This window comes from Platalea leucorodia, assembly GCF_965183815.1.
Source record: "Platalea leucorodia genome assembly, chromosome: 3".
NCBI classification, from domain to species: domain Eukaryota; kingdom Metazoa; phylum Chordata; class Aves; order Pelecaniformes; family Threskiornithidae; genus Platalea; species Platalea leucorodia.
In genome coordinates, this window is record NC_138825.1 from 76,708,645 (window position 1) to 76,724,318 (window position 15,674).

At 45.8% G+C, this 15,674-nt stretch overlaps 1 protein-coding gene across 1 annotated transcript in view; it reads left to right on the forward strand.

The window, feature by feature from the left end:
* SLC22A16 (solute carrier family 22 member 16) overlaps positions 1–1,898 on the forward strand; it is a gene marked incomplete at its 3' end in the record, with an annotated part of 36,055 nt that extends 34,157 nt beyond the window's left edge. Inside the window, exon 8 of the mRNA XM_082306287.1 lies at positions 1,686–1,898. Coding sequence (XP_082162413.1) covers positions 1,686–1,898 — 213 coding nt within the window. The remainder of the gene's footprint in view (positions 1–1,685) is intronic.
* Positions 1,899–15,674: the final 13,776 nt, after the last annotated feature.

Sequence of the window (15,674 nt, forward strand, 5' to 3'; positions counted from 1 at the left end):
CAGCCTAAAGAATGTGCGTGAGAGAGGTTACCGTGGAATAGCTGCCATGTGTCAATTCATCCTGTCTTACCATGGCAGAAAATCATGTTTTAATAGTGGAGAGGAGTTTTGACACTCAGAGGTGAGACTTAAATATTTTGGAAAATATTTTTAAATATCACCCATGCCACATATATATATATATATATGCCTGCAAAGATTTCCCTCAGTTTGTCACTCAGTGCCAATTCCTCTGGTCACATTATTGCTAGGATTTTTTTTTTAAATTTCTCATGGTAAGAGCATGACTATTTTATTTTCACTATAGTTTGTAGTATTCAACAGTATTTTGCATAATTTTTTATTTTGTCAGCCTCTATATTTAATGCAAGTGCAAAAAGAGGAGTGTATGCAACAGTGTGAATTCTGCTTCTCAAAAGAGTACTTGAGACAAGCTGTCCTTTTCTTTTGGAGGTGGGGGGAAGGAAAAGCAGCATGGTGCATTTCCATGAAAATAGCTCTGTTCAAGGTTACAACAGAGAATTCCAATTTTAAAGCACCTTTTTGACTTAAGGAGAAAGTCTGGCTTAGCTGCAGATGGTAGCTGGCCAGTACTTGTCTCAGGCTCTGTGTGAGAGACATTGGCATAGTAATTCCAAATGCTCTCTCTCACACTTGGAAAGAAAGTGTTAAGCAAACGGGACAGACCTGAGAATCAGCATAGGGCAAGATAAGGATAATACAGCATCAAAGTGCACAGTCATAAAATGGAAAAACACTGAGGCCAGGCATGATGTATGCTGTGGAAGCATTTCAATCAAGAGAGATTTGGGTCATTTATAACCTGACGTTGGAAGAATGTCAGGGTTTAAATGCTGTTCTGTACTTCAAAGGAGGAAAGTGTGAATTGTTCTCACAGAACAAGGCACAGAAATGACGGGAAAGAAAAGATACTCTTGGAGCATGTGCGTGCTTCTGCACCTACTCCACATGATCCTGATCTTTGCACCACTCGTGCTGAAGTAAGCTGTCGTTATGGAACTGTGTACACCGTGGAGAAATCCAAGATGTGCCCCCAGTGCAAATGTCAGTAGACACCCGCAGCCCTAACAGATCTTTGAAACTGCAGTGTAGTAGTCCTGTTTAGAGCTAGCTCATTATCTGCTGAAGTGCTGTCCTGAGCAGGGATGCACACTTCTATGGCTCCAGGCCAATGATCCATACTGAGAAATTCTGATCTGGCTGCGCGCAGGAGGAACAGGCACGCAGGTAAAGGGGGAATACGTTCAGGAGCTAGAGTGCAAATTAGATTACAGGTGGCAGGGTAATTGTACCTCTATGAACATGCATGTAAAAATAAATGTATGCAATCCTAGAATCAGTTCTTAAATACATACCTGGTAGTAGAAATACACCAACTGAAGAGATATGTATTGTTTTCTCAAATAGAATTATTCCTGCTTGCACTGTATTGATCCCTTGTGGAACAAAACACTTCACTTGCTCTTCATTAATTCTGCTCCATAATCTTCCATTTATGCAACAAAAAAAGGCAGATCTTTCATACAGTTAGTATTTAAGACTTACAATCTTGGCTTTGCATTACAGTCCCTTGTGGTTTATTTTAAATGTACTCTCAAGCAAGATGAGAGTTGCATAACATGAAAGACGTTTCTACCTTTACAGCTACTGTTTATTTCTTCTAGTTGCTTGTTGGAATCATGGCTCTTCTGAGTGGAATATTAACAACTATGCTTCCAGAAACGCTGGGAAAACCACTGACTAATACTTTGGTGGAAGCTACAGAAATGGGAAGAAACAAGAAAAGCTGTTCAGGAAAGACTCCTCCAGCACACGGTGGTGCGGCATTAGAAAAGATAGAGATGTTTGGTCAAGAAACAGTCAGCACTGAGAAATAAAGCAACAGCAAAATGTCTGTTCCCAATTTTAATCATTAGTTTAATCTAATTTATAAGATATTTTTATCCAAGAAATGTGACTGTTCTATAGTATCTGTGCCTTTTAATTTGTATCCAGTCTTGCCTTTTCAACAGAGCAAGTATATAAAACCTTTTCCACGTGACTGCGGTACTGCAGAAAATTTTATAGGATTTCTAGATCCCTTGTCAAACTTACACAGGCTTTAGAAAACCTGTCTGACTTACTGTGACCAGCTGGAATGACCACTCTAAATGTTGGAACCTAGCTGGTTACACATATGTAAAAACTATGCCAATTCTTTGCTTCACATTTTCTGCAGTGAGATTTGTAAATGCACCGCAAAGTGCCCTGTCCGCTCTCATCCTGTTGCAGCTGACAGTTACAGGCATGAGACTTCAAAACATGGTAAACTCAAACAGTTACAATACAAGAGAGAAGCTTTAGCATTGCATCAAGTAATATCAATAATTTCAAAGTCTAACTAATTTATTCCTTTTTTATGTTTTCAAATTTTCTACTAGAAAAGGTGCCATTCCTAACAAAGGAAAATATTCTGTGGAACAGCTTCTGACTAAAAAAATAATACTAAGTTTGCAAAACGTGCAAATAGTTTGTATACTATTCATTCTGTTGAATGGCAAATGTATTTTTAATAGTGGTTCAGAAAAAATTGTTCACTGGATCTACTGCTGTCTTAGTAAGTTCTTTGTAGTTTAGGTAAAACTAAAATGCCTGATGCCTTTGAAAGTCATATTCATTCCAGACTGTTACTTCAGTGCTCCCCTTCTCACTTATTTCCGCTGAGATCTAGCATCACATTCTTCATAACTTTCAAGAGCTACACCAGCAACTTTGCCAAATGCCTCCATCAAGGCCTTCTCAGTCCTCAGTGGAGCAGAATAAGTGGAAAATGGGTCTTATTCAGGCTGTCTGCACAGAGGTGAACTTAGTTATTAATGAATGTTTAGTAGACCTGGTATCTACACACCATTTTTCTCATAGACCAGCTGTCTGTAGCTCATTTTTTCCTTATACCACACAAAATCAGTTAGAAAAATATAATTTAAAAAATGGTAGCTGGAGGACACTGATCAATAGAAGTGTTACCAGTTACTCTAGTAGTTTTAGTCAGTGTCTGTAAATGTCCCACTGTTGTTACACCTCATGTGTGCATCAACGCTTACTTGCTGGTGCAGCGATCGTGCCTTACGACTGTGGACCACAGAAAACTGATAGATAGGAATGCATCATTCTGGCTGCTATTTTTACGGCTTTCTGTCCCACCTCCCCTTTCTCAGTCTACCTCCAGACCTGGGGGTTTCTTCCTTGCCTGAGGATCTGTATTCTCTTCTCTTGGCCACCCTTGGCTAGAGGGGGGCAGCACGTGACGCTTCTGTGTGTCGAGGTTCAGGCAGCCCTCTCTTGCCTGGGCTGCGTGAACCCTGTCATCCCTGGTTTGAAATCAGAGTTCTTCTCATCTTAGGCACCTACTCTCATGCTAGGTGGCATGATCTCATCAAAACAAGTCTTCACTTGTTTACTTCTTTGCCATGTACCCCAAAATAAGACATCTATATTACAGTAAATAAATATTCTATGTACTGTGGAGTTTAATGGTCACTTTTTAAAATTATATCTGCACAGTCATATTAGTTTCAATGACTTCTGAAACCAGAATAATGGTTTATATCCCCTTATAAAAGATACTTTTCTTCACTGCACTGTCCTAGAGCGTCAAGTAGCATTTTGGTGCTAGTATTAGGACAAAATCATATTCTATATGAGGACTAACATGCTTCAAAGCCAAGCAAAAATCAGTAAGTTTAAGTTCAGGGAGTTTCTGTGTGATAATTACATGGAAAGCAGAAAGGGATCTTTATGCTCCCTTCAGTTCTGTGGGTGTTCCAGTATTTGTGGAGAAAACCTCCGAAGAGAACTGCCTAGAATACTGTGGCTTCTGTCCAGATATATTAGTTCAGCAAAAGCATGTGCTTAACCTTAACTGCCTGAGTAATCCCATCATTATTCAGAGAACGACTTGAATACATACTCTGATGACTGAAGATAGGATTACTCACAAGCTGTGGCTTTTTATTTTGCTGAAGAGCAGACCTGGTATTCTTCCACTGCTTTCAGATCTGATTCCACTTCCCAGAGCAGAACAACTCCCCTTATCTGCAAGATCTGTTGCCAAACCCTGCATGCCCTGCCTTAAACAGGGGTTTAACCATGCTAAAAAAGAACACATCATGCAATAGACCTAACAAGGAATTAAACTGGTGCTGTCTGACATTGCAACCACCCTCTCCCCACCCCAGAGCTTCAAGTAATTTTGCATTATTTTGGGGTTCTTTCACACTGATACTGCCTCTTTTATTAGTACAAGGTCCTGTCTTAAACTCCTTAGTCTTGAGTGCTGGGGACAGTACAGTCTACTTCTAACAAGGTACTAAAGAACAATTAAAATTATTTTTTCTACTTCCTTACCTGCTGAATAACTGATTTGGGGGTTACCCTGCTAAGGACAGTCAATGCATCTTCTGTGTTCCTTTGACTTGAGGGATTCAGGACCTGGTCATCTGTAATCAGTATACATAAGGTAAAGGAAAAAAAAAAGAAAAAAGAAAATACTTAAATGCACAATGATACTGAGCAATCCTTACAGGCTAAAACTTAACGATAGTTCTAGAACACAGTGTAGCTTGATGGCTTTTAATCCCAAAAGCCAGTTCCTCTGGTCTCTGAAGTCAGTATTTGGTATTTGGTCTTTGATTCAAATGAGACCTGAATTTCCCTGAACTAATGATGTTACTTTTTCCCCGGGAAATAGAAGGTTTATTGATCTGCAGGTACACCTTTTGTGATTTTATGCATGAATAGCTTAGAGGATGCCTTGGGGTATCCTATTCTTTAACCTGAGGAAGCATATTACTGTAAAAAAGGAAATAGCATGTGTCTATATGTCTCTAGCATTTCTGTTTGCTTGTTTTTTTCCATATGGACAAAAACATGTTTAACACTAGTCATACATTATAAATGTAGCACAGACAGCGTGAGTTGATTTCTTTCTCTTAAATATTTATAGATTATCTAAATCCTCTCGCAAGAGAGCACCGAGTTTGAGAACAAATGCTTCTGTCCCTGTGGGGCATATTTTCCTCTTGTTGCTCATAAAAAGAATTCCTTTTCATAGTTTCTTACCTGAGTCCTTAAGTTCCTTTATGTTTTTATTTGTCATCTCTATCTTAGAGCAAACTTATTGTGCTGATTAATGTCTCTGGAGTTACATAATGGTTTTATGAGATACTGGATTAGAATTCTTATCTGTCTTAATTGCTGGTCACTATTGCACAATGACAAATGTTTTTGTCCTAAATTTGATATAATATTTTATTAGACATAATATCGTATTTTATTAGACATAATATCATATTTTATTAGACAGTCTTGCAGTTTGTTAAGGACATACTTTCTGGGTTAAATATAGGAATGAGAGCAATTATCATTAGTTTAATGATAACCGAGAAAAATAGTAAGTAAATGCGTTTGATATTTTGAATCTGTATTTTAAAACATTTATTTTCTACTTCAATAACTCACTTCAATTTCTTTGTGCAAATTTCTATAGTTAAACATCTATGTAGAAAAGAAAGCTATCCAAACTATGCGCGCTCTGTGTCAGATGCTTTGGGTGGTCCCCTGAACGTCTGCACAAGGGAGTGAATCCTGCCTGAAGGCTGAGGGGTTTTGTGTAACGGCTCTGGAAACAGAAGATGGTCTGACATCCCAGCTCTGGGACGGAGGAACCTGGCATTCTCCTCTATCGTTCACAGCTTCTTTTTACCAACTCCTTACATGCAGTCACTTAGGAAGCCTCCATAGCATTGGGCTCAGCAACGTGAAAGGCCTGGGAGTGCCTTTTGCAAGGGCTTAGAAAATGCGAGGTCACTTGCGCCACGGAGGTGTGATGCCAGAAGGGCATTTGTGGCTGCAAAAAGGAGGGTCTGGATTCATCCTTGTACAAACATACCTTAAAAATGCTGTCTGAATCCCACAACAGATTCATAGAGGGGAAATTAAACCCAAAGATTAAAAAAAAAAAAGAAAAAAGAAGAGTGTTGACAAAAGAACAAGTTTATTTTATCAGGAAAAGTTCTAGTAAATGCAGTCGAGCAGTATCTGCATCATTGCATCTCTCATGAAGAAAGGTTAGAGCCCATCTAAGTACTGGTAACCTAACAATTTTGTACAAGATTCTATACGAGGTGGAGTGTGCATTTTGGTAACATGGGGGAAGTATGTACTCATGGGAAGAAGTTAGTTTGCCTAGAATATGAGGGTTTAGTACAGTATATGTTAATGGATTTTTTTAACGTGTATTTATTATCTGCAATTACGTCCAAGAATAAAGTCAAAGACGTTACTTAATCTTCACACCTTTATGTAATTTAATGAACTCCTAACAATCGCCAGCGCTCCATTTGGTGCATGCTCCCTTGTAGGAGCCGGGCTGGCGCTTCGGTGTTCCACAGAGATCCCTCCTGCAGAGAAACCCGTGGGATACCTCCTGCGTGGTTTAGGCTGGCAAGTATCACCTGCGTGTCTTACTCCTGTTTGTGCTTACAGCTGTAAACCAAGGTTTGGGTAATGTGTTAGGTGGTGACTATGACAAAATGTGCATTAAAAATGTGGTGACTATGACAAAATGTGCATTAAAAATGTGACATGTTTTGCATTTCAGTTGCAGGAAGAATATGATTCTTTTTTGCCTTTACTTGTATAAGCTGGCTGGGCCAGTAGTCCCTCGGACAAATTCAGTAGTGACAAAAATTGCTGCAGATATTGTAAATTGGGTATGAGTTGATCGAAAAAGAGAGTAGTTGACTACAGGAATGACAAAACAATGTAACTTGTAACCACTTGGTGTTCAGAGATGTGAAAACAGTAACTAACTTCCTCACGCAGGAATTGGAGTGGGAGATGGTGCAAGGAAAATGAGAACTGCAGCAACCTGTAGCCCTGTTCTTTGTGATTTGTCCTCTTGGCCTTTCTTGGGAACCTGTTTATTTTTCACTTCCCTTAAATCTCAAATTAGTGCAAATTACTCAATTTCCCATGCATATTTTATTAATCTTATGTTTTCTGACCAAGTTACACCCATCGCTTGGCTTCATCATTCATGTTTTAATGGCTTTATATGTGATTGCCAGTGATTTAGGTTCCTCCCTGGAAGTAACAATAGTGAATGGTTCAAATATTTGTTTGCTGAAGTTGAGAAATTTGAATCATCCCTGATGTACTGATTTCAAGAGCACTGAGTTCAATCAAGCAGAGAAAAATCAAGCCTAAAAAGTATATACTTCAAATGGGGAAGCATCCTTTTTTTCATATGACTGATACATAAAAATGATTGCAGAGAGGTTGGTACACAAAACCAGCTCTTTCAAAGAAATTACTATCCTAGGTTCATGAACTGTCAGAAGCAATGGGGAATATCTCATTTAGTGACAAACCAACTCTTCTCTCTCTGCATTCCTGTCTTAACACACAGGCTTGGATACTGCTCGGGTGTTTGTTGCAGATGAGTAGGACCCCGCCACGGAGCGCTCACAGGCATCTGGTTATTAACGTTGCCTCGTAACGTTCCATGTGGAGATGAACTGACTTGCAGAGCACTAAGGAAAAACCAGCACCCAGGGGTGATCCTTGTGAAGATCCTCTCCATGGTCTCATTGCCAGTGACGAGAATGAAAAGCAGTTTTAACTGAGGTGATTGGGAACGTAGCAAAAGAACCAGGGATAAATGGGCAATCTCTCAGTAAATATTTTCACAAAGATTTTCAATAGGAATGTCAGTACTGCCAGTATCTTCCTCATATTGAGAGAAGTCCCCCAGAAGTAACTAACTAACTAACACGGGAAAACAAAAAATAAGGAGCAGCTTAACCCCTGTGCTGAAATGGTAACTTGCCGTGGACATTGGTGCTTGACTTGATCTTTGAACTGGTTAAAGAAGCGGCCGAGAAGTGATCCTTGCCATTCATAAGATCAGAAACAGGTCAGCGCTGCTGTGTTCACAGAGGTCGTTTCTGCTTATCGTTACTGCTCTATGCAGGAGAGCGCACAAAGCAAGGGGAACGCGAAGGTAAACGCTCCGTAAGCACTGCTCGAGCTGAGCTGGCGGCGTGCTGGGATGCCACTGCCGCTCGTTGTTCAGAAGCAGCTCCAAGTGCGATCATCGGGGCTGGGTTGGTTTTATGCCAGAAGCCTGGCACTCTCTTCTTGAGTGACCAAATCAGGACTCACACTCACTCAAAGGATGCAATGGCCACTATCACAGGGTTTGTCAGTTGTCTTCTCGAAATACAAATAGGTGAATGTTGCACTTGGTATACTATTTAGCCAATTATTCGTTAGTTCAAAATGACATACTTTGCACAATACACAGAATAATATATACACAAACATCCAGGGGGTCTTCAGCAGTTGGGCTGCTTGTCTGTCCTTGTGCTTTCTCCCATCTTTCACAAGAGAGCACCAACATCTGTAACAAAAAAACTTCTCATATCTTGAAGGCCTCAATACAGAATGGCTGATTTTCGTTTAATCAGTGGTCTGGGAGTTCGACCAAAGAGGCTCTATATTGTGCTTTTCATTTTAGGGAAGAGCAGAAGTAAGGAAAACAATGGCAGCACTAAGGAGTTGACATTTCTCCCCCTTATGGGAGATGCATGCATGGATAAACAAGCATTTGTGGTGGGAAGTCACACATCTGGATTACACAGAAAGAGATGACAAACCAAGCTCTTTCCTCATCCTAAAATATGGCAAAGCATAGTGTGTTCACCCTTCCAAAATACTTTAGCCCATGGAAGAGTAAGAGTTTCTCAATGAAATTACTGTAAGGGTTGGTTTCCAAAACCAGCATGCATTTCCCAAGTCTCATTCTCAGGAAAAAACACTGGGAATTCCCTGAAACATTCAGCCTTGCATAAACATCCAACACTGAAAATTTCAATCCAAATCATTCAAATTTGGTGAAGTTATAAGCAATGAGAAGTAAAATCTCCGGAGGAGAAATAGCTAATAGTTAATCTTAGCTGGCACTGCGACCTCTGTTTATTTTTGAAGGAGATTTCCATATCTGAAAGGCTCCTCTCCAACACTACTGCAGTTACGCTGCAATGACTTAAAAGAGCATACATTTCCCAATCAAGACACCAAGCCCATCAACAATTTCATTTCTAAACAAGCAAACCTCTGTTCCTCTGCCTCCTTCCCTGTCTTATTCAATACCCTATTTTTCAAACCACTCGGAAAAATCAAGCTATACTATAATTTTGGCAGAATTATTCCTTGTTCCTTCCACTGTTAAAGGAAAAAAAAACCACCTAAAAATTATGCATCTAAAAAGGTCTGTGATTACCTGTGTGTAATATAGCATGGCTTTAGTTTTACCATTTAAGAACACAGCTAGACTGGGGGGCGAGAGCAGCTGGTGGGGTGTTGTGCACGCCGTTGCTGTACGTACAAACGCCCTTTTGGATGGCTGCCTGGTCTGTATTTAAACGGCTGCGAAGAAAAGGCACCTGCTTGCAAGATCCACGGCCAATGTTGTTCGACAGGACTGGAGGGGAACAGTCCCCAAACACTGTCCTGCTGAGCCCCTTCAGGGACGAATGCTCGAGCAGTCAAATATTAGCCAAAACGTCCTGCCGATGGCAAATGCCCCGGAGCCAAGAATCCCCGGTATATACAATTTCATCCCAGTCATCCTGCAGACAGGTTTGGTTTTGACAAACTTGGTTTTTTCTGCTGAAAAAGGTTAATGCGGACAGTCCCGGCTGCTGCGCGCGGCTGGCATTTGCGGTTTAGCAGGGATGCGTTCTTCATTGACCTGCCATGACCGAAACGGCCGGGCCCAGGGATGCGCTGGGCTACTGCCATCCTGATTCCTCAAGCACTGTGCCAATCTCACGGCAGCTTCAGAAACATTCAGAACAGAACTCAGGAGATGAAAAAAGACAATAATTCATTCTGCTCAGGACAGCGGGGCCCCACGGGTCCCCGCTCGAGCGCACCGAAATCTTCCAAGGAAAAAAGTTCCGGGCGGGCGGCGAAGGGCACGGCCGGGGCAGCGCCGGGCTCTCCGGGAGAGCTGCCAGCCCTGGGGACGGCGGCCTCGGCCCGGGCACGGCCGGCGCTTTCCCCAGCCGCGGGACGCGGAGCCGGGCGGGCGGGGAGCGGCCGCGGGGCAGGGCAGCTGCCGGCGGCCCCTGCGCCCCGCCGGCGACGCGCTCCGGCCGCTCCCGCTCCCGCCGGGAGGGCGACTCTGCCGGGCAGGACCGGGGCCCCCTCCGCGCCAGGTACTGCCTGCTCTCCCCGCTCGGGTCCCTTTTGCTCCGAGGGCCGGGGAGGGCGCCCGCAGGGGCTTTCCGCGGGGCGCAAACCAGCTCCTTCGGCTCGGGCGGGGAAGGGTTGGGGCCCCCCCCGGTCTGGCGGCTGCCCTGAGCCGCGGGGTTTGGCCGGGGGTGTGAGACCGCGGCTGCTCGGGGCGCGCTGAGCCCCGGCTCCTCCCCGCGCTGCCCCCTCCCCGCCCAGGGAGGCCGCGGGCGCGGCACCCCCCGCCTGCGGGCAGCGCGCAGCGCGGAGGCCGGGGCTTAACCCCCGTCGGCGACTGAGCACCGCGCAGCCGCTCGGTCAGCCTCCCCCCCCGTGGGATGGGGGAGAGAATCGGGGGAAAAAAAGTAAAACCCGTGGGTTGAGATAAAGGCAGTTTAATACGACAGCAGAGGAAGATGAAATAATAATAATGACGATGATAAAACAATATACAAAACTAGTGAGGAACGATGCAATTGCTCACCACCCGCTGACAGATGCCCAGCCCGTCCCTGAGCAGCGATCGCTGCCCCCCGGCCAGCTCCCCCCAGTTTAGGTACTGGGCATGACGCCATACGGTGTGGCATAGCCCTTTGGCCAGTCTGGGTCAGCTGTCCTGGCTGTGCCCCCTCCCAGCTTCTTGTGCACCGGGCAGAGCATGGGAAGCTGAAAAGTCCTTGGCTGTGTATAAGCACTACTTAGCAACAACTAAAACATCAGTGTGTTACCCTTATTCTCATCCTAAGTCCAAAACACAGCACTATACCAGCTACTAAGAAGAAAATTAACTCTATCCCAGCCGAAACCAGGACAGTGGACCTGTCCAGTTTTGGAGAAAAGCAAGAGCATCGCCAGGTGCTGCTGGTGGAGGTTAATATTGTTGGTACCTTATAGCATGGGTATAACCTCCCTTCCTTTAGGAGGCATTTCCCGTGCATGCATATACAACCAGCTATCTGAAAGAGGAGCTGAGGCCTCCCTGGTAGCCTCAGGTCTCCGTGACGGTGGTTCAGACACCTGCGTTCTGGCAGTCACGCTGTATGTGCACCCAGCAGAGAGGCTGAGGGGGTCCCGAGGGGCCTCCAGCATCCCTTGTTTGGTGAAGAGAGCACCCTCGCCTTCCTCCTGCGACAGACCCCAAATGTACATCTCACAGAGCAGCCCAACTACTGAAAAGGGATCGTGCCAGAGTCAAAAGTCTAAAATCAGGGCTCCCTCCTCAGCAGACCCCCAGGAACAGATCAAGCTTCATCAGCATCTGTAACTACCTTTAGCAAAGAGCCTGGCAAAACCCCTCTCTGGGGTCAGGCGAAGGGAAGCAACACCAAGTGTGCTTGTGAACTGGGGAAGTGAATAAACAAAAGAGTGATCTGCAAAAAAAAAGAAGGGAGAAAGCACTCCACGTCAGGCATGGATGGGGACGGCGGGCACAGCCGCCCCGATGGACCAGGAACCCCTCCAGGAGTCCAGCAAGACTGGAGCCTTTGCTCCCTGGTACCGCAGGCTTCAGGCGATCCAAAAAAATGTTTCAGCGCTTAGATATAGTAAGAGTGAGTTTAAAAAAAACCCACAGGACTTCAAAAGCAACAGGTTTTGTTTTTCTTTAGTTACTTCCTTTGATCCTTTTTCTGGTCGACCGTGCAGTTGGGCTTTTTGAACTGTTCCTTTGGGCATGTAAATATGCTTAGTTTGGTAGGTCAGCCGGGTTGCGACACGGGCTGAGAGTGGCCAGCCTGCCAGGGAAGCACGCTCGTGGAGTTGGGCCATCAGGGGAAAAGGGCCGGGCGAGGGGCCGTGTCTGTCACGCAAAGATGCCAAAGCAGTAGCGTGCGTGCAGCTCTCCCAGCGGAGGGATGCCGGTTTCCCAGGGTCCGGCGCAGCCTGAGGGGCCGCCGGGAGGGACCACGGGCCAAGAGGCTACAGCTGCAGCTGGCAGTGGGTGTGCATGTTCCTGCGCGTGTGTGCGCACCCATGTGCCGGGGACCAGTGTACTCACCCGTACTGATCGCTTCACCCACTGCTAGAATGATGGTTAGTGGTGACACACAACTCTGTGAGGCAAGAAAGAATAAGGAATAGATCTAATTAAACCTGCAATTTAGACCCCCCTTGCATCACATGAGGCTACCATTGTCTTCTCACCTGCAGGAGTTGGGAGGTTAAGTCACATCACAAAATATCTCAATATTTTTCAAAATAATTCTTTCTGGCCTGGGAGGAGCAGGAGGGTGGCAGGAGCACAAAGCCCACGTCAGGCAGCCGGTGTCCTCTTTGCTGGGGAATTACAGCTGCAGGTGACTCTGTCTGGCTTCTGTCCCATTCTTCTGACGCTAAGAAAGGACAGAGAGCTACAGACAGAGTACCAGACACCCTTCGCCTCCCTCCCCACCAGTTACTGCAACTGATTTGCCTTTTAAGTGCTGGTTTTTGCAAAACCCTCAGCACAAGCCAGTCTGAGGGGGCGAGAAGAGTCAGCCCCGCTGGCACGAAGCTGGCCTGCCACATAAGCTAAAAATAATTTCTCCTCCTGTGCCCTCTCAGCAAGCTGCAGGACTCGCAGCTGAGGCAGGCTGCGCTGCCAGGGCAGAGCCACGGGTGAGCCCTGCACTCACAGTGGGGTCAGTGGTTCTGCAAAGCCCGAGCCGTGCTTGCTTGTACAAGCTGAGTGTAGCCTCTGCTTTGCACCTGGGTAATTTTTGGCACATTAGCACGTTAAGGCTTGATGTGCTCCTGGATTGCAGCAGTAAGTGCTGGAAAAGCAGCGTGTTCAACGGGTGCCCATTGTGGCCTTCTGAGCCGTTCCCGCAGGCTCCAGCACCGCCAGCAGCCCCCTTCCACCCTCGCTGGCTTTTGCAACATTGGGATCAGTTGATATTGAACCGGCTTTTCTGCAAAAATCCCATCCGAATTGGGAAGACCTGTGAAACCTGAACCTCCGCCGAGGCACAGCTCCCCTTTTCTTGCCCGGCGGCGGGGAGGTCAGTCAGGAAATTCAATCTCCATCACGGTCCAAGGGCTTCAGCGAACGAGAGCGGTGAGGGGCAACTGAGAGCACATCTCTGGCAGATGCATAATGTACCCGGTGCCTATGTTCCAGCGGGACTGTGGTCGCCCATGGACTCCTGGAAGGCTTGCTGGGCATGCTGACAGCCACACGCAATTTCCACAGCTGCCAGAAGGTTTGTTAATAAAAATGTGTTGAGAGACCTTTCTCAGAACCAATTTTCCTAACAGAAGTAATTTCAGCATTATTAAAACTTCCCTAATTTCTTGTTACTCTTTTTTTTTTTTTCCTGTGGTTTGTCTTGGTTTTTTTTTTTAATAACAATTACCAGTACAAAATATTCTGGAGACTACGGTAGAGAAGCATACACTGTCCGTGCTGTGACTCTCTGCAGGCGTGCCCGCTGCAGGGGGCTGAGGCAGCCTGGGGTGACGGTGGAGCTGAGGAGTGCAGCTCTCCTTCCGATCAGCATTTTTTCAGATTGCATTTGCAGGGGGCAGTGATGCAGGCCAGCAGTTCTGGTTCAGGGTTGATCTTTACCCCTGCACCAGGTCCTCTTTCCATGCTGTGTGGGCACGTCTATAGTCAGCTTGTGAAAGAAGATGTAATAATTAACAGGAGGAAACTTAAGCGTTGTGCTGAGAGGAAGAAGAGGGGTTGTAACAATGCAAAAGGAATGCAATGATGAGCAACAGTGCCTGGTCCTCTCTCCCTTCCTACATAGTAGAGATGTGAAATTTTAAGTAGTAAAACCTCAGGGGTAAGTGAGAAGCTGTGTGAACAGTTATGAGCAAGGATCTCATGAATAAACCTGACCTATCCTAATCCCACACAGTCTGTCTTGCCTAAACTTACATCAAAGATGCCAAAAGCCACAGGAAGATGGGAAATCAGCCCATCCTTATAACTGCAGGCACTGGTTTCCAGAAAAGGTTCTCAGAAAGCAATTAGTGAGGCTGGATTTCTACAGTCAAGGAAGAGCGAGTCCTGTAGGAGAGAGCAAGACTGTAAGGGAGCAAGACTAAAAGTCCATACCGCTCAGCATCCTCTCCAAGAGTGAATATTGGTAGATACTCCAGGAAGACATAAGAGCCACAGGCAGAGGAGATTCTCCCCCTACATCCCCGCTCAGCCTTTGGCAGTAACCCCCAGGCGAGTGCTGGAGCCAGCAGGTGCCCCCCAACTCGCCTGTTTCAAAGCCACCGAAGGATTTATCGCCTCTGAGGTTGTCCAGTTTCTTTCAGGCCCATTTCGATCCTGGCTTCAGGGACTTTGCAGGGTGCGCCAAGTTGCATGGTTCAGTTGTGCTTCATGCCTCTGCCTGTGTGAAACCTGTTAGCTGGCATCTCGCTGGGATGGGCAGCCAGGTGGTTATCGACCAGGAGCTGCGTGCCACTCACCGAGGCAGGTGCCAAGCTCCGAAACTTGGCCGGGACAAGGCAAAATAGAGACGCTGCACCTCCTGGAGTAGCAATCAGCAGCTGAAGATTCTGACGAGTGGAGTGGAGCTGCTCCAGGACATAAAGCAGGTTATAAAGCAAGGCAGAGAGAGGCAAATATTCAGGCTCTTGGGGCAGCGAGGCTGGCTGACTCCTGGGGACTGCTGCGTGCTGCTGGGAGAGCACGGCAGTCTCGAATGCCCACGAATCTGCCCGAGGCAGTGGGTCCTGGAGACCTCAGGTCACTAGGGGCACAAAATCCCCCAGGGTACAGGTAGCTTCTCTTCCCACACTTTTCCTGCCAAGGCATCGTGGCCCAAACAATTTTTGGATGTGGGAGTGTAAACAGCCAGGCTGCACCCTGTGAAGCTAGGCATGGTGTTTAATAGCTAAAATTCACATTTTCTAGGACAGAGCTAAGCAGGTAACCCAATCATCAGGGTCAGAGGTGGAGCCCTGCACAGCAGGGGAACTAAGGTGCACGTTAAGAAAAGCATCTTCCATAACGTGCTGGACCCTTTGCTCTGTGTAACCAATCTGCCTCCTGTGCAATTTGCTTCCACTGCCCGGGCAGTGGCAGACCTCATTGCTAGAGGTGCTGATGTTCAAACAGCCTTTTGGCTCATGGTGCCTAAAAGCCAATTTCCCCAGAGCTCCAAAGGCACTTTTGCCCCCAACACAATGGAAAACCTGATGGGTGCCTCACTCCCTTGGTTTTATTGAAAAAAATCTTTGCTTCAGATTGCTACAGCCTGAACACCAGTGCTGTATGTACAGATTGGTCTCTTGCCCTTTTCTCCTGCGCTGAGGATGGGGGTGGCTGTTGAAACACTTTTCAAAACTTAGTTGTCATACCAAAGGCTATAAGGTTTTTTTTAATCCTCACCTCAGTCTTGGTTCTCTGTGTGCAGCAGTTAGCCTTCGATTAG